Genomic DNA, 18126 nt, shown 5'->3' with positions numbered 1-18126 from the left:
GTAGAGGGAGATATCAAGAAGAGATGGTGTTTTGGAATTAAGTGTTCAGTATTGGCCTATGCTTTTAAAATGTTTGGGGTTTTGTTTTTTTTAAATAGGGTGAAAATATAAAACCAAAACAATTTAAACAGAAGGTTAAACAATTTAGTTAGGAAAAACTACATATGAAGCAACCTTTTGCAAAGTCACTCTGGTATTGAATCAACTAGAAGCAAACGACATTGTTTTTTGACAAATGTGACTCCACTCTTATGGTCTAACAACTTAAGCTCAAACATCAACGTTTGCATACAAACCCTGTGTGAAGTCATTAGAATAGCTGATGCTTGCATTTTGCCTACAAATTCACACAGCCAGCTCTGACCAGGCGAAGGGCTGGGAATCCATCATGGCAAGAACATCATCAGCACACAAGGTGAGTTCTCCAAGGCAGGGCAACAATGTCCCTGCATAAATATCCATGAAAAGAAGCCCCTTATATTTGTCAGAGCTCTGCTAACAAATTGCTCCAGTCAACAGTCCCTGAAGTCAGAGACTCCATCTATGTCAATCCATTTCTTTTCTTCCCAGCCTGACAGTGTGCTGATCACAGCTCCTCTGTGCCTTTACCTTCACTTCATGCCCCAGATATTAGTGCACTCACGCAGAACAAATCTGTGAGAGACTGCTGTATTTCCCTGACCTGCCTGAAAGGCTAAAACACACCCTCTAGTTGAGCTGGTGGTGTCAGGAGCCTTCCACGGGCTGCACTTACCTGTGCCTTGCCAGAGCTGATAAGGTTCATCTGTGACTGAGAGTGTCCCCTTGGGGGGTGTGAGGAGAAGGCCTTGGGGAGAGCAGTTTGGCAGCTCCCAGCCTGATCTCATACACAACCCAACAAGGGCCCTTACAGCACAGGTATTTCATCGCCTCAAAACAGCCTTGTAAGCACTCACAAGAGTTTGCTGATAATGTCCATTCTCCAAAAGCTTCTTACTACCCATCTGCCGATTTTACAGCTCCTAGAAAATGTCTTGCTGTTCTCCCATTTGGGAAGCAGGCTCAGCTGAGCCAGCAGTGGTCCCTGCCTCTCCCACAGCCTGGGAATGGAGCACCACGTGCACACACCTTGCCACAGTAATGTTTCCACCAGCTAACCCTGCAAGAACACAGATGTAACAGCAGCATCATTCGAGCAGCCTTCCAAGCTAAAAACCTACCCACACCTGGCATGAATATAATACATTCCCTTGCCACTAGACAGAGAAAGGGCATGGGAGAATCTGTTGATGCAACCCCAAAGGCCTCCAGCTATGGCCACACAGATCACTTAGAGAAACCCAGTATCACTGGTCTCATACTTGCAGCTGTTCCTCATCTGCCCTATCAGCCCTCTGGAGACAGTAGCTCTGGGGAGCAAGAAGAGAGGGAGTACCAGCACCATGCCGTGGTGCTACCAGCTGGTCTCTTTGCAAGTGCGAGGGTCCCTGTTGCACAGCGGAGCTGCAGACTTACATATAGCACAACCGAGCACAGTCATCATGGGCTTTTGTTCCGAGTGTCTTTGCACAGGTTGGATAGAAATAGGGCTATACTTATTCTCTTTAGCAAAGAAAATGCTGCTTCTTACATCAGCAATCAGGCTGGAAGAATAAACCTTCCATTAGCAATGTTGTCCTGCTGATGTGTACAAAAGCAAAATATGCAATTACTTTAATTTCTTCTTTAGTTTGATCCATTGGGAGATTTCAAACAAACATTACCCTTTTGTTTTCATCTACTTGGAATGGAATCAGCCCTTGATAACAAAACACATAGTGATGGCCATAAAAGGCGATTAAATAATTTAATCATCTAAATTTACTATCTCCAGACATGTCGATGCTGCTGTGATTTTGGCTTCTGTTGCATGCTTTTCCGATTGTAATTCTAATACTTGCTATTCATGACCATACTACGTTGCAGAAATGATTTTTCTTTACCAGGAAAAGCTCAGATCAGACAACATCTGGTTTATAAAGAGAATCCACATTTTCACCCAATTTCCCAGCTGGAATATCTGAAGCAAAAGGAGGTCAGGCAACTCACTCATTTGCTCAAGGTCACAATCAACATCTACAATGCCGTAATATTGATATACAATACCCTGGGATCCTCTTCACTGTTTTTTTTTAAGTACTAAAATACACTCCTCTCCATATATGTGCAAGCTGACTGTACGACCATTATTGTGTTTGAATATATGTTAAAAGTATGTGATATCAATGTTACAAATTCCTGTGTACTCTCTTCTAGCACCTGTGGGTATCTTAAGCAATTAAGAAAGCAACTCCATATAATAATTCATCATCTGGATCTTAAAATAGAAAGCTAAATAATGGTATTTTGGAAGAGAGAAAAAGCACACATTTCAAAAACAGGTAAGCAAGACTATTTTCTTATTTTAGCAAAAAAATAGTGAAACATAAAACTCTACAAGTCAGATTTACATTAGTTAAGTTTGGTATGTGGAAAAGACAATAACTTGCATCCTTTTGACATTTCCCTTTACTTACCAATCTCTTGGAACACAGAAATCAAACCAGCGTAGTGTGATAGATAGTGCCAACACCTGATACGGTATTTTTCACTCTGACATAACTTTCTGTACACTCAGAGAATTGTTTCACCCTTCCAGGCTTTGTTTTTAATTTCTTAATTAAAAACTGCTAATCCTAATTGAGATTTATAACAAATGTGTAATCTTCAGTATTACCAAATTAAGAAGGTAAAAAAACCCTAGAAAAATGTCAGTGTCAGTGGTTAGGATCCCAGAGTGAGCGCTACAGTTTGTGAAAGCCTGTGTAAAGTTATTAAAGCTAAATATAACCCCAACCTTGGCAAAAAGGAAATATAATCCATCAAGTTCTACTCCTTCAGTTATCCCAACCTCACAGCAAGGAAAATCCAGTGGATTGCTGCAGGTCCTAGTGCACACAGACAAGTTGCCGCACACCAGCCAACTCGCAATACAGGCCCATGCACAGGGACTGTAACCTGCAACAAATGCAAAACAATTCATGGGAGCAGAGTCAATCAAGCTGACATACTTGTATGTGTAAGAGGCAAGACAATGCCAAGTACAGTACTATTTCAGTAGCAAACTCAGTACTGAATGTTCACCTGAATGCCATGCTAAATTCCAGTTTATGTAAGCATGGTCATACTGGGTAGGATGAAAGTTCATTTAACCCAGATTTCTGCATCTGTGAGAATCTACAGCTGCTTAGGTAAAAGTAGAGAAACCAGTCAGTACAACAGTATTTTTCCTGAATACTCTTCCAATTTCCACTCATGCAGGTTCCCAGCCTGAGATGGCATCTGCATAGTTACTAGTTCTCAAAGACTCCTGTCATTAATTTTTCCAGTCATTCTTCAAACCTACAAGGACACTATAGATGCTAAATGTTTTGTGGCAAGGAAATAGTCCTAATATTCATTCCATGAAATATTTTTTCCTCCAAACTTGTCCCCCATTAGTTTTATTTGATGATCCCTACTTCTCTTGTGGAGAGAAGAAACGGCAAGCAAAGTCTACACGTCTCTGAACACTGTTGATTTTTATGACCTCCATCATATCCCCTCATAGTTATTTTTCAGGCCAGTCCAGGTCCAGTTTTACCTACACATGTAGTCATGGTCTAACTGCTGATCCTCCTCACATTTCTCTGCGATTTGCTAATTCCAGTAAGTCTATTTTTAATTGTACAAGGTATTAAAGACCTCCAAATAAGCTGCTGTGGAACTCTGCTATCCAAGGACAGATCAAAAAGCAAAATTTATTTATGATTTCTTAGTGAGCTGGAATGTAGGACCAAAACTATGTCATTCTTAACACAGTAAAGCTGCTCTAAGCTTCCAGGTCCCAGCCTCTGCAAGGCAGAAAGCTGAATCATAGTAATTCCTTTTCCTTTGCCTTCTCTGGGTGATTTTCTCTGATGGGATGAGTGTAAGACAGTATTCCTGTCCTTGTATTTCTCCCCACTCCAATTTCTTGCTCTTTGTATCCAATATGCAAAGATAAGCCCATGTACCTTCACTGTTGCCTTATCATCAAAGCCTAAACTGGTCATTGACAACTTGACTCTGTACCAAGAGATTTTTTTTTTTTAATTTGGAAGTTCATTTGGGTTGTTTTTGGTTTTTTTTTCATTTGGAAATTCTGGAAAGTCCAGAAAATTCCCTCTTACTGTAGAAATAGCTGGAAGATCCTGACTCATTTCTATTAACCACCACTTGAGCTGGATGCAAAAGAAATGGCCAGGAAATCAGAAGCTAAGAGGTTAACTTCTGATTTCCTACAAATACACACTACAGCTACACATAAACAAGTGCCAGGAAAGGATGTGGATAGCAAATAAAGCAGAGTTTACTGCAGTTCCTCCTCACTCATCTCCTTGTTCTGCCTGAAACGCTGCAGACACGGTCTGACTCAAGGAATCCTTTTGTGAAAATATTTCCAAGAAATACAGTTGTCTTTCGCATGCATTTTACAAAAAGCAATGTTTAGCCACCAATTCAGATTCTTTTTGCAGGCTCACGTAACTTAAAATTGCCTGTGATTTTGTTTAAAAAAGGAAAATTGGCAAGCACTTAGTATGTCCAAAAGCTTTTGGCAGCTTAAAAATACTGTGTAAAGAAACTTCTCAGTGGGAGCTAGTACAAACTTTAATATCAACTCATCTCTCAAACATTTCATCTGGGCAGGTCCTTTTTGGTGTGTTCTTCACAAACTGACTTTTTTATATGGTGAAAACATTTTAGAATGACATTTTATTAACCAGAATTTACAGTTTCAGTTAGATTTGGACAAGTAAGGCAAAAACATATTGGTACAATTCCAGGCTGGATTCACTTTTATCTTTTGTATAAAAACCAGAATTAAGCACATGTTAGTGAACATTTCTATTATTCCCAAATAGTTCTTCAGTTCAAACTGTGTTCATGAGTATTCTCCATACTTCCATACATTCTGCTAAAATATTTTGTATTTACACAAGTGTTTAAGGAATGAGCATGCGATCTGTCAGAGCTGCTTGGTCAGAGGGTTTCTGAACAAAAGCAGGTGATGGATGCACAAACATTTTCAAATCACAAGTCCTTCCCCAACTGATGTCTTTGCTACATTGTCACCAGGAACAAAATCAGGTGCCACAAGGGGCAAATGGTCATCACAAAGAATCAGATGCATCATGTACAACAAAATATATTGTCTATCTTAAATACTGGAAAATGTATTCATTAAAAGTCTGCAAAGAAACAATAAATGTTTCCTATTGGATGTACCAGATCCAAGGTTAGGATTACTTTCCCTGTCCCTCCACACATGTCCTGCTCACATTCATCTGAAGGATGTGTTATGGAGCACATGTCTAACACCTGGGAGCAGACAGCCAACGAGGGACTTGGCTTCTTTCATAACAGGCCAGTTAAAAGATAAAAGGAGACTCAACTGCAGGGTTGTAAGGCCAAAGAAACCGGACATTCCTGGCAACAAACAAGGTTTTAGATAACTGCTTAGATCACTGTACCTCCTAAAGGGCTGTGTCCTTGCTTAAAACCAAAGAGCTAACAGTGGTCAATAGCTGGAGGAACTCAAGCACTGCAAAAGCCAAAACAGAGTCACAGCCTGAATAAGCAAATACAGGCACAAGCGCCAGCTGGCAGGTGCAGAGACCAAACAGGCAGCTGGATGCTCTGTGCCTGGTTGCCTTTTCTAGGGAGCTCTAGGGAGATGTGAAAAGGTTCCTCAAGCATGTGGGAGAATGGGTTAAAGACGGGGAAAGAGCTAAAGCACTGCAAAGAAAGAAGTGTAGATCAGCTGTGTGAACACTTTTTATTCTTTACCTTCAAAGCCACAAGTATCCAAAAGTGAGAATTAAGTAGGCCCAATTCCAAGCTCTGTTTCTCCCAAGAACATGTCCTCCTCTGTAATCCCATCAAGATCAGATCTCCTATAGAGATAGCTGCAATCCATGTTTGTACATAATCTACTACTGAAAGAAACATCTCAAAAAGGACTGTGGAGCATCTGGTTCCAGGAATCTACATTTCAATAATTAATCTCTTTACTGTTAAGGCTTACCCTCTGAAAGAGCTTATTTTAGCCTGTAAGTCACAACCTGTGGAAAACATCAAGGTAACACCAAACCCTTACTGAAACACCAAAAGAAAGTTATGAGTGATTGGTGATGTGATGTTCAACTCCCAACATCCTAGTTTCATAGCTAACGACTGATTGATCCAGCAAGGCCACACATATTTTCCACTCTAACTTCATGATTTCTTTTTTTTTTTTTTTCCTGGAGAGAAACATGCAAGCAGCACATAATTACGCTTCTGATCCGTTCTGCTGCATTAAGTCAAAACCTTATTGAGCTGGATTTGCACACGTATAGTTAAGAACTGATTCTGTCCGTCTCATCTTCAAGCAAGTATCAATACTAATGAAAATAAGCACAGCAGTTGACAGATGAGAAGTGAGGAAAAACAAACACCAAAGGCATAAAGCGTTCAATTCAATTGGTTCCATCCACTGTATTCAGAGTGATCCTGAGGCAGAAAGAAGTCTGACAAACATTACAATGGCTATTTTTCATCAAAAACCACACACACAGAAACTATTATGTTTTAAGCTAACCACAAATTTGCAATAATTATTAACAGACTGTAATTGTAGAAGATATTGCACACACATTCTTTGTGTTTAGACAGAACATAACATTTTGTTCTGAAGAGGCACCAAATTAACAGAATGAAAAAAGTACATTTTTTTATAATATGTATTTATTTACAGAGCTCCCTGAGTTTAAAATAAGAGTCACAGCAGAACTGAAATAATTGAACCCCAAAACAATGGAGGAATCAGTTTATTTCTGACTGGAAATGTGTGCACATATGTACAGCTACCACACCTCAGCATAGGAGATCATGGTTCATAGTCTGAGCCAGCTTCAGCTGGACTAGACTTGGAACAGCGCCCCAAGATGATGTCAGACCCTTGCCACCCAAAACATCCTGAAGTATTCATGCAACATGCTTTTTGGTGCTGAATCCTAAACCTTTCTCCACCATGGCATTCATCACTCCAATCACTAATTCAGGCTGGAAGGCTGCTTTATTCTAGGAAGGGATTCAAAAGCTAAAAGACCAGGAACTGTTCATGTGTCTCCTAGACACTCTATCTTCTTCCATCTTCCTTAGCTTCAAACACTCTGAAGACACTGTGCCTGTTTCTGTATTCCTGAAACAGTATTGCAGTGAACAAGAGTTCAGTTACTTGAGTGTTCTCTCTGGCAGAAAATTCACTTCTTGTTTCACTCAGAAAAGTAGAGCTGCCAGTTAGTACTAGCTGACAGGCTCAAATATGCTGAAATGCTGCTTAGCCTTTGAAATTAAATCCTATGTTTTGCCTTTACTAACCTTTCTTTGGTTAAGGGAACATAACCATTTGCCTGTGTTTGTCCAGTTCCTCTTAAACTACAGGAGGTATCACAGCCTGGAACTAGTCTGTATTCACCCACACCTTTGTTGTAGTCATCTAATAGTCTTGAAGTCACGAGGCCTTTCATCAAAAGCTTGCATGATTCAGGAAATGTAATCTAGAAGTTTTTAGAAATCAGGTGGCAACCCCCCAGGGATGCACAGAAAAAGCTAAGATCACCAATGCTAGCCATGCTACGTTTTGCAGCACACAGTAAGCACACTCCAGCTTCCACTGTAGATATATTCACAGTATCTACTCCTCAATTTATCTTTCTGCTTCAGTGGATGGTGGAACGGTTCAGCAGCTGCTATTAAGTGAAATGACTCCTCTTGCACCGTGCCATGTTACCCCAAGTCTGCTGACCAGAGGTTGCTGGAGAGGATATGGAGCAACAAAAGTTTTCCACATGCACGAAAACCAAATTATTCTAATAGATGGAAGAGTATGAAGCATGGTGATAACAGCTCAGAGATATATCTCTTTGTCTCTCATGAGCAATGAAATTGCGTAAGGCTTTTGTCTGAAATATGCTGAACTGGAATTCTGATTTATTTAAACTGGGTTTAGACCAAGTGTATTAAGATTATTGTTGTAAAGAAGAAACTTCATGAAAGTGAGAAATACCATGAACAGTTTTGTCACACTCCATTCAGATTTCCAATCCACCCAGAAAGGGAATGGATTGCATTTATCCTGAAGTCAAAGCAGAAGATGGTTTTCCACTTTGGGAAAGAAGGGGTGGAAGAAGGGCAGGGGAAAAGGGATTAATATCAGTAGGAAGAGTATACTTATACCAAAGCTTTTGAAAAGAACAAGGAGGGAGGAATAAGAAGCATCTGAATATCCTGATGTGTCAACATAGAGCAGTGGTGGCTTGCCCTCAAAAATCAAATCTTAATTAAAAGTTTAACAGCAGTGTGTGTAATTAGTTTCAGATGAGAAGAAATGGCATTTTCCCCTTGGCTTCTCTCTTTCTCATCACTGAACTCTTCCTCTCTTACTCTCTGACTTTTCTTCAACAGATCTCCCTCCCCCCTTTGCCTCTCCTAGCAGCTTTTACTTTGGCAGTACTTTCATCTGGCTGGTGTTCTCCGAGGGCCCCAGTTTCTTTATGGCTCCCCTCCCCACTCAGTATACCTCTTACAGGGCATTGTTGTTTCCAAGCTAAATCAATATCCCTATGTTTGTAGCCAAAGGCCTGAAATGGACTCTGGACTCAGCTATATGCATTTAAATCCAGATCCGCTCTACTAGGAGGATTCTGTGCCTACAACAGCACAAAAAATAAAGCTCAGCCTGGCTATCAGCGTGCAGCCAGCAGTGAGTTAATGCCAGTGAGAGGCAAGGGTTGAGGACTGGCACTGATGCCGTTTTCTGAAAGCATGAGTTTAATTTACTATTCCTTTGCACACTTCTTGAACCAGCTGCAGCTCACCATGCTCAGTAGAAGAGAACCAGTCTTCCAGAGCCTGGGCCAAGGACAGCGAAACACGTTAAGATGACAAGCGCTGCTGCCAGCAGGCTGCTGCTCACCCTCCCAGGTGGAAGCTCTCTGGCTGTCCTGCGTGGCGCAGGCTGGGGCACTGGCTGCGGATGCCTGCAGGCCCACACTCGCTGGTAACGCAGTGCAAACACCTGAGCTGTGCTGGGGCTGTGCACAAAGCTTCTTCACAGGTGGATTTCTGCATCCTTCTAGCTCATACGTACTGCCTGTGCTGCCCCAACCCACCTCCTGTAAGCTATGGATGGCGACGCCGCTAATGGAGACGTGCTTCTGCAACGGAACTTGAGCAGCATGGGACAGCACCGCTTCTCAGCCAAGCTATGGCAGCAGGCACTGGCACTGCTTCCAGTCATTGCTGTAGGTACTGTCAGCCTAACCCAACCATACAGCCTGGGAAGTACAGGGCCAGGAGCAGTTATGCATCCCATTACCAAAACTTCATTGTGGGAGGCAAAAGACCAGATTATTGGAACTGAGTTATGAATCTGGAACTACTTGCACAGCCCAGGATACAGATGAAAAACAGAGAATGTCTCTGAAAACAGACCTAGAGGCTGTTGATCACAAATACATACACACACACATATATATATAAAAAAGTTTCATATTTCTGTCCAACACTGACAGCCTGAAACAAAATACCTCTACTAAATTCTACATTTCCAAACAAGAAATACATTTCAAAGCATTTTCTTGAAGTCCCCAGAACTTCAAAGATATTATTGTGGTTATTTTAGACGGTTCATCCTGTGCCTAGCACTTGGCATTTAAATCTATGTTAATCTCTTTATTATTACCCAGAGTTTATCTTTTCCTTATAATTTATTCAAGTATTTTCCTTATAATTTAATCAAGTATCCTGTGATAAACACAGGAAAGCAGACAAACATAAATGGAAGATCTGCATTCATGGCTGATTTGGTGTATGAGGACACCACAGCATGTAAATAGCTTAAGGTTCCTACAACCATAGCTCACCCAATTACAAAATCCCAGACCAGTCAGATCACTGAGATTTTTTTTTTCTTAACTCTCCTACCTTCCTCTGTAGGATTGTAATGCTTGGACAAAAAAAAAAAAAAAAAAAGAGCAAAACTATCAGGGGAAACATGAAAATCTGGCATTTGCTACAGCCCATCAAAGCTAGAGCTAAGCAGAACTGCAGACAGAGCATCGCAGACAAAACTGCGACACATCAAGCATGTGCATGCATAGATTTGTTTATAAACGTGCTTATTACGCAGAGCAGTGTGGCTGCAGATGGCCAAAGCCTGAAAAACCTGAAGTGGGTTGTTTTGGGTTCTTTCTGGTGTTTGTTTCTCTCTTTGCCTTCTTGGCTTTAATCAAGTTACTTTGCCTTTCTATAGGTCAATTTTCTTTTCTCCCAAGAAGAATTTTGAACATGCATCTTAAATTGTAATTTTTGTCAAATGCATAAAACCACAAAGCCTTCCCAAAGCACTCCCAAGGACTGCTACTTACAGAGACTTTTCTGTGCCCCTTTAATTTATACCCTACTCTTTCAGGTATGATTGCTCATTAATAAATAGCTTGTTTCTCTTTTTAAAAAAAGTATAATAAATTCCTCTTATGTAGGAGGATGTTTTCATCACTTTATTGTTTTGAGTCCACACTCTTCATAAGCTGTCATAGGAATTTGGTTAACAGATTTGTAATAGTTTCATTCCACATACTGTCATACTACACACATTGCTACAAGACTAATAAGAAGTGAAAGCAATATAAAATGTTGTTGCTCAGAATACTAAAGTCAGATGGAGAAGATTTGCTCAGTGGAAAAAGGCTGGTTTTAACACCATCTCTTTTTCAACCATATGCATACTTTAAATGTTACTGCAATACTCTGAAGTATGAAAACAGATCCACATCTTGGGCTTGTTCTCCTCTGTACTTAAGAAACTATACCCAAAGCTATAGCTGCTGCCTAAACTGGTAAAAGCCAAACCTCAAACAAATGTCTTTCAGCACAGAAGAACAAACACTGCTCTGGAGAGACAGACACCATCCCTCCTGCGCTGCTCTGCTGATGACGGTGCCGAGCCCTGCTGTCCCCCCTGGAGCACAGCCACCAAAGGGAAGAGGCCGGCAATCACTCTGCAGTTACCAGCAGGCCATTGAGCATTAGGCACAAGAAAGAATTCACAAACTTAAACAAAAACAGTTATAAAAATGGCTCTGAAGTAGAAATGCATTTTGTGCATCACTTACTATTTTTCCTTGTTACACTCTATGTTACTCATTTATTCAAACATAGGCCTGTTTCTGTTCCTACTGAGGTCAAGTGCCAAAGTGGAAGTTGATCAAGGTCACATAAAGCTACATATGTTTATTGTTGCTTAAAAGTGTTTTACACATTGAAGCTTCTAACTTAGGCTAAAAGATATGAATATTTTGAATATTTCTTCTGAACTTCAGAGCCCTGGATAGCCTGGCTTTCCAAAGACAACCCCTTGTCCAGGACATTGGAGGAAGAGAACACCCTTCTCTTTCCAGAGCTGAGCCTCATGCTGACCTCTAAAAACCCTCTGCAAGTCCTCCCCATTTGGGCATACACACACACATTCTTAGCTTCAAAACCAGTAAGTCATAAGTCAGAGATCTTGAAATCCTTAAGAGTTGCCATCTATTGATGGCACTTAGTATGCACACGGTGCAAATTTTCAGTAGGTAAATGCATACAAATGAGGAAATGAGCGCTCTGAATTATTTAAACTAGAAGCAAAACACAGATCATGCAACAAAACTTAAGAAACACTATTCTGGAGGTAAACTTAGTATTAGATGAGGAAAAATTCTCAAAGACATGCTTTTGTTGTTTCTACTGCTTTTAGAAGACTAAAATTCTGTTTACAAACTAAGAAGCAGCGCCCCAGCCCCACCTGTACGCCAGAGAAGAGCAGCCATCCTGCACCCATACAACCAGGGAGGTTCTCTTACTTCTGTAACTGGAAAGAGTAGATAAAATATCTGCAAGCTGTCTCTTTTCGGAGATTAAAAACTGAATAAAGAGAGTGGTGTTGTCACCTTGCTGTTGCTGTGTTCAAGTTAACATGTCAGTTCAAGTTATGGCATTTTTGTGTAGCTGGCTACCAAGGGGGGGAGGGGCTATGGACAGGAGGATGGTATCTTCAAATATCATGCTTTGCTCTTATCTTCCACACAAATCTCAGCTGCCACAGTTCATAATAAATCACATGAAACAACAAAGGATGACCTATTAGATAAGTGTTTTTTCAAGTCACAAGTTCCAAATGCAAAGCATCATCCTAAATGCCCCCTCTTCAGACACCAAACAGTTCCACATAACCCCATGTACTAAATTTTCTTCCTTCTGGCTTCTTCCTCTTCTCCATTTTCTTGAAGAAACAGCACGTACAGTACTTGCATTCACTCTATGTAGGTTTTTAGTATATCTCAAACCTTACCATGTCATGGACTTATTTTGAAAACCAGCTCTTACAGACATATTCTTAAAGGTACAAAACCCAGTAAGATGGTCTATTAAATGCAGAGTCACTGAACACCTTGATTCAACTTGTACATCTAGTTAGAAGTTGTTTGGATACTTATTTTGTATATCTCTGGCAACTCCCAGCATTGTGCCCAAGAGAAAATGCCACACAATAGTCACTGACAAAGAATTTCCAGTTTTGTCTTTCTGACATCTCTCCCTGCTCTATGGATCCAGCCAAGATCTTAAACTTATTATTAATCTGTCTTGCTCAAAGATAAAACCAGATTTCTCAACTAAGAAACTGAAGAGGAAGAAGATTTATGTGAATAAAGACATCAGTCTTCACTTTCTGCAAGGACTAGAATGCTAGAAATACCTGCTGTGATGCCTAAAGGTTTCATACAGTGATTAGTAGGTGGCATTAAGCAATAGCTGGCAGCTGTACCTGGGCCTTCTCCCTTTTTTTTCTTGTGGAGTGCACCCACAGCATCTCCTGCTTGGGGCGCCACTGGCAAAGACACAATTCCTAGAAGAATATCATACAAGGATGTTTCTCTTCAGGGATTAACAAAGGAAAATGGGGCACATCTATAGAGCTGTATACTTACTTGAAGTATTTTAGGGTAGACTGCTCTTCTCTCTGCCTCAGAACTGCTTTCCTTATCAAGGCAACATTGAGATTTTATTTTTGCTTCAAATGGGACAGGCAAACTTGCAAGAGACTTAAAAAAGCCATTCGAAAAGAAGGCATAGTTTATCTCTTGAAATCAGTACCCAATACTAACACTCTCAGTAGGGAGCATATAGCCAGTGGCACACAGGCTACAAAGAGGAGGACCATTTCATCTGAAGGCATGAAAAGATAAAACGCCAGATCATCAGCTGACAGGAGCCCATAGCCTCTAGCAATCACACCCAGGCACATCAGTGTATTTTGGGTATTCTGCATTTTGAGATTTCCTGGCCTCTCTTCTCTGGGCACCCCTATCACTCACTGCCCTCAGACATGAAAACTCAGTAATCTTGCTGGAATCAGTTTCGCTCCTGGCATCCGCACAATGTGCATAATGACATTGTGAACTAAACACTCTTTTGCTTGTCTACATAGTTGTCTCCACTGTATTATCCAGACATAAACTTCAATGATTCACAACAGACCAAAGGCAAAAAACAATCTGTTAGGACCATACCACATGTTTTACGAAGGTTCAGTAGCCTCCAGCCCTCTTTACCATGCTGCTCTTTTCAAATAACATGAATTCTGGTGGAAACAGGACCATCCATGTCTCCTGCAGAAGTCTCTGAAGCAGCGCTTTCTTCTCAACTCGCCAGGTCTCCACATCATTACTAAGCCTAACTGCAAAGCTCAATGGCACATTATTTTAGATAGTTACATAATTAACTGCTTCTAAACGAAAAGTCACAGTAATAATACACACCCAGAAGAGAGAGATGTGCAAGGGAAGACCATTTTCCTGAGTCATCCCCTGCCCAGCAGCTTTCCTCAGAAGCATCTGCCTGCACCTACACCAGCCTCATGATAGGGCTGAACCACTCATCCTCCTCTTCTCAAAGGGACCAGGGGGAGAAAATGATCCCACAAATCTCCTGTGGAAGGGCAGCCTTTTGACAGGAAAAACACCAGTGTATTAACAGTTACTGTAGAAAACAAAGGCCCCATCACTATGATGGGTGAATGTGATAGAGACCAGGAGGGGAACCCCAAAAGCCCACATCTGTGCCTCTCCTTTGAGTATCCTCAGCTCAGCAGGGTGGTGGACAGCTTCCACAGTTCCCTCCATGCTGCGGTAAAGCCTCACTTCTCTGAAAGCCCAGGGACCTTTGCTGTAGCTCTCAGTGCCCCACTCTCCCAGGATTTACCTCACAAAGAACTGCAACTCAACCTGCTGATAACTGCATCTGGGTATGTGGAGGTTGGTACATTGTTTGCTGCCACGACACCCAAGACTACCCTTTTCTTCCAGGGACTGAAGCACGTTGCATAGATGATCCATGCTCGGACACGCTGCAATTTCTTCTAGACCCTTCTCACTTCATTATGCTTGAAATTACTACCAGGAAGGAGACACTTATTTGTTTAAATGCTGTTAAGGTAATTTATTTAACCATTAAGCAGAAAAAAGGGGGGGAAAAAAAAAGTTTGTTTCACAGACAATGGGTTTTAAAGCAAAAGAAGCTTAAACATCAGCTTCAGGATGATGAAATTCATCCCCTTCCTCCTTACGACCATTAGCTTCCCCCATGCACTGGATAATACCCTCAGCTGATACATAAAGTACCACTTGGTTTGGGTCCTAGCTACTATAGTTGCCATGACTGCACCACACACCTCTCTATGGGCAGCAATGCTCTATTCAAACCACTGCTAGGATCTCATGACAGCTGTTAAATTCTCTAATGTTGCCATTACCCACTTACAACTAAGTTACTGCCCTTGTGATACAGTGGGGTATCAGGGGATGCACTTTGGACCTTACCATAACATACTTTATATAAAAAAACCCAACCTCTACCACTCAAATGATATACGAGTGCCCTGACAAACTGGCAAAAATACTATTTGCAGTGTCTTGGTAATATTTTTATCAAGTGAGAGCCACACAGGACTAAATCATTGCCACCTCAGACCCAAACTACTCCAGGGTTCTGGAATTACTCACCATACATGTATTTGGCAAGGAAGGGCAGTAACTAAGCAGTAAGGGTATTTCTCATTCTGAAACAGTGATTTATAATGAGAAACAATGCTGTCACTTACTCCTAATAAAGCCATAGTGCTTATTATATTCCCATGACAAAATGAAAATAATCCAATTCAATTCAGAAAGAAAGTGACCCTCAAAGACCGAGAGCCTTTCAAGCCCCCCTTGATTAAAAAACGGAGGCAACTCACTAAACCGGAAAGCAGTGATCCAGCAAAGATTTTACTGCTGCAAACAGTTTGCAGCAAAGATATATGGGAGTTTATTTGCATATAACTCAATATAAGTTCAGACTGCATCCTGGGTGAAAGTAAAGGGTCTTTGTTTTGTTTTGTTTGGCTTTTGGGTTTGTTTTTGTTTTTATGATGAACAGGCTTAGTAAACATTTCCTAAGCTGTCTGCTGTTTGGAATTCCAAGTCTGAAATAAAACATAACCACACTACTGGCTCCAGTGCTGCCTCTCTTGCAAATCGCAACAAAACCCACCCACAATTAAATAACAGAACATTTACTTTATATAGAGCTTATGTGTAGCTCACTGCTTCACCTATAAAGTAACATTTCAGTTCTATGTGACAGAGACAGCAAATCTACCAGCAAACTAACCTACAGGGACAAATAGCCTGTCAATGCTCTTTCTCTACAAATACAAAGTTAAAGGAAAAAAATAATCACTTAACATCTGTAATAATAATTCTGTTGCCTCTCTCTGCTGATTAAAGTATACTGTACCATTATGATGAGAGTCCTGGGTCTGCTTATTTCATCATCGCTATCCAGCGGCAGAATTTCATGTGACAACTCCTCTCGTCGTCGTCGCCTGCAGATATGTGGACAGTTCCTCTGTACCACAGAACGAAAGGCTTGGAGCAGAACAATGCTGGCAGCACAACCCATATCTGCATCCTGAAGCCTACAAAATAACTTCTATGTTTATGCTATGTTTGAAAAACAGTGGCTCCTTGTGCCTGAAAACAGCCTACAGTGCAGCTGCAGCCAGCTCGCTCTCCAATCGCTTCCTTGAGCTCTGATCATCTGATCACAACCAAATAGCTTGGATGCAGATAGAGGAAAGATTTGATCCGCTGAAACTGAAACACACGCAATATTACGATGCTTTTTTCTCTCTCCCTCCCTCTCTGCTTCTGAATTCACATGAGAAAATGTGCTCCCCCTCTTGTACAATCAGCCGCCTCCTCTGCTTCCAGTTTCATGGAACTGAAAGTATTAAAATTCCTAGTTCAAAAGAGCCAGCTGTTCATTAAACACAAACACACACAGAGGCATCCACAACAACTGGCAGGATTAGTTTAAATACCTTTTTAAAACAATAATATGTAGCAAAACAACAAACATCTGGAAAGTTATTAGCTCTCATTATCAGCACTGCTGTTTTTAAAATACTTTGCCTCAGGCTGTTTTGCCACAAAAAAAAAAAAAAAAAAAGACATTTAAGCTCACTGAGGGATTTGGGCTGTAATCTTTTCACTTCTTGCAATTTGCTGAAGCACAGCAAGCTCATTTGAGTTGTAAATGTAACAAGTGGTAAAAAAAAAAAATGCAGAAATCTGGACTGCTTCATCCAGCTCATGCTAAAATAGCCGTGGCTCAATGAGAAACAGCAGTGTGCAGCTCTGAATCGCCTTTCAATAGTGTAGTTGTTGTGTGTTCCCACACATGCGTGCCTTCTGAAGAGTAATACATTTTTACATCTACATAGGAGGCTTGTGTTGGGAAGGGTCTGGGCTGACAGGGTCTGAACCAAACATCGATGACCTTCCAAGAAGGGCAAGAGGAAGGTGTTTTAGTGTTTTATCCATTGGGATGCAGGCAGGGAGAAGCAGCTGCCGGCAGTCAGCAGTAACAACTCGCCTTTCTGGCTGCTGCATGACCAGTCATTGAGAAAGCAGGCAGGGATGCTTAGCAATCACGTGACTGACCTGGAAACACAGCAAGTGCTAATGGTAGAAAGTGTAAGGTAATAGCACTTGAGAGGAAGTTACCACTAAAAATACCTTCAGAAAATGGATTTCTCTTACACATTAGGAAAACTAAGAATTTCCAATATGGTTTCCAGAGAAGCTGCTTTTAAGCTAATATGTATAACTTTATTATATGTGCACCCAAAACCGTATCTACCTTGCATCACAAGGCTTTGATTTCTAACGAAGGCCATGAGTTCTGTCATCAATTCCCATGGGGGCATAAGCAACGTTATAATGTCTGTTAATGAGATCTTTGTAAATAATACTCCTCCTCACAATCTCAATCAGGAATTGCACTGAAAACATTCCGCGGAAATACTTTCTTCTGGGCTTGATTAGGGTTTAATTGCTTAGCGATCTGGAAAAAGACATCATCATTTTAATTAAAGCGTTTGCCAGAAAAGCTAAATCCTTTAAATTTGTCCTTTAAAAGCAACAAACTCATTGCCATTATTTCTTGACTTTTGTTTCTTTAGAATAAGCTGCTCTGAGTGCAGATGGAAAGCAGCAGCACTGCAGGCACTGCACAAGCTCACCCACAGCTCTGCCAATGCACCTACCCGGCTCTTCTCCCTTGGATGTCACTGGGCACAGACTTCACACGCTTATGTGATATGCCTGCCTATCCGCCAGCATACCCTGCAGAGGGGGCCTCATATCATGCTTATTAGTTTGACTTTTCTAATGCGATTACAAGAGCACAGTGGCACAGCTGAGTAATCTTTGCACCAAATCAGCAACCCTGACGGCTGTTGCTGCTATTGTTTACATTTTCATCAGTTCCCTGCCTAGTCCAGAACTGCGACTGACGCCTTGGCCGCACAAAAGATGCACTTGGCAGCTGTGAGACCTACATTCCCACTCTAATTCCAGCAGCAGCACTACAGGCCTGTGTAATGTCTGCTGTTGGCTGTTATGGCAACTGCTCTGCTAC

At 41.2% G+C, this 18126-nt stretch overlaps 1 protein-coding gene across 8 annotated transcripts in view; it reads right to left on the bottom strand.

Annotated features, from left to right (window-relative positions):
- DOCK10 (dedicator of cytokinesis 10) overlaps positions 1-18126 on the bottom strand; it is a 164506-nt gene that overhangs the window by 120186 nt on the left and 26194 nt on the right. For 6 of the 8 annotated variants that reach the window (XM_074877687.1, XM_074877690.1, XM_074877695.1 and 3 more), the window contains exon 1: positions 15940-16122. The exons of the other annotated variants lie outside the window; for them this stretch is intronic. In XM_074877687.1, coding sequence (XP_074733788.1) covers positions 15940-16104 — 165 coding nt within the window. In that variant the 5' untranslated portion in view covers positions 16105-16122. Of the gene's footprint in view, positions 1-15939; positions 16123-18126 lie in introns of those variants that run through there. 8 annotated transcript variants of the gene reach the window in all.

The sequence above is a fragment of the Strix uralensis genome, chromosome 9 (genome assembly GCF_047716275.1).
Source record: "Strix uralensis isolate ZFMK-TIS-50842 chromosome 9, bStrUra1, whole genome shotgun sequence".
In the NCBI taxonomy this organism is placed as follows: domain Eukaryota; kingdom Metazoa; phylum Chordata; class Aves; order Strigiformes; family Strigidae; genus Strix; species Strix uralensis.
The sequence above is the reverse complement of the archived record's forward strand: the minus strand, read 5'-3'. Positions and strand labels throughout refer to the sequence as shown.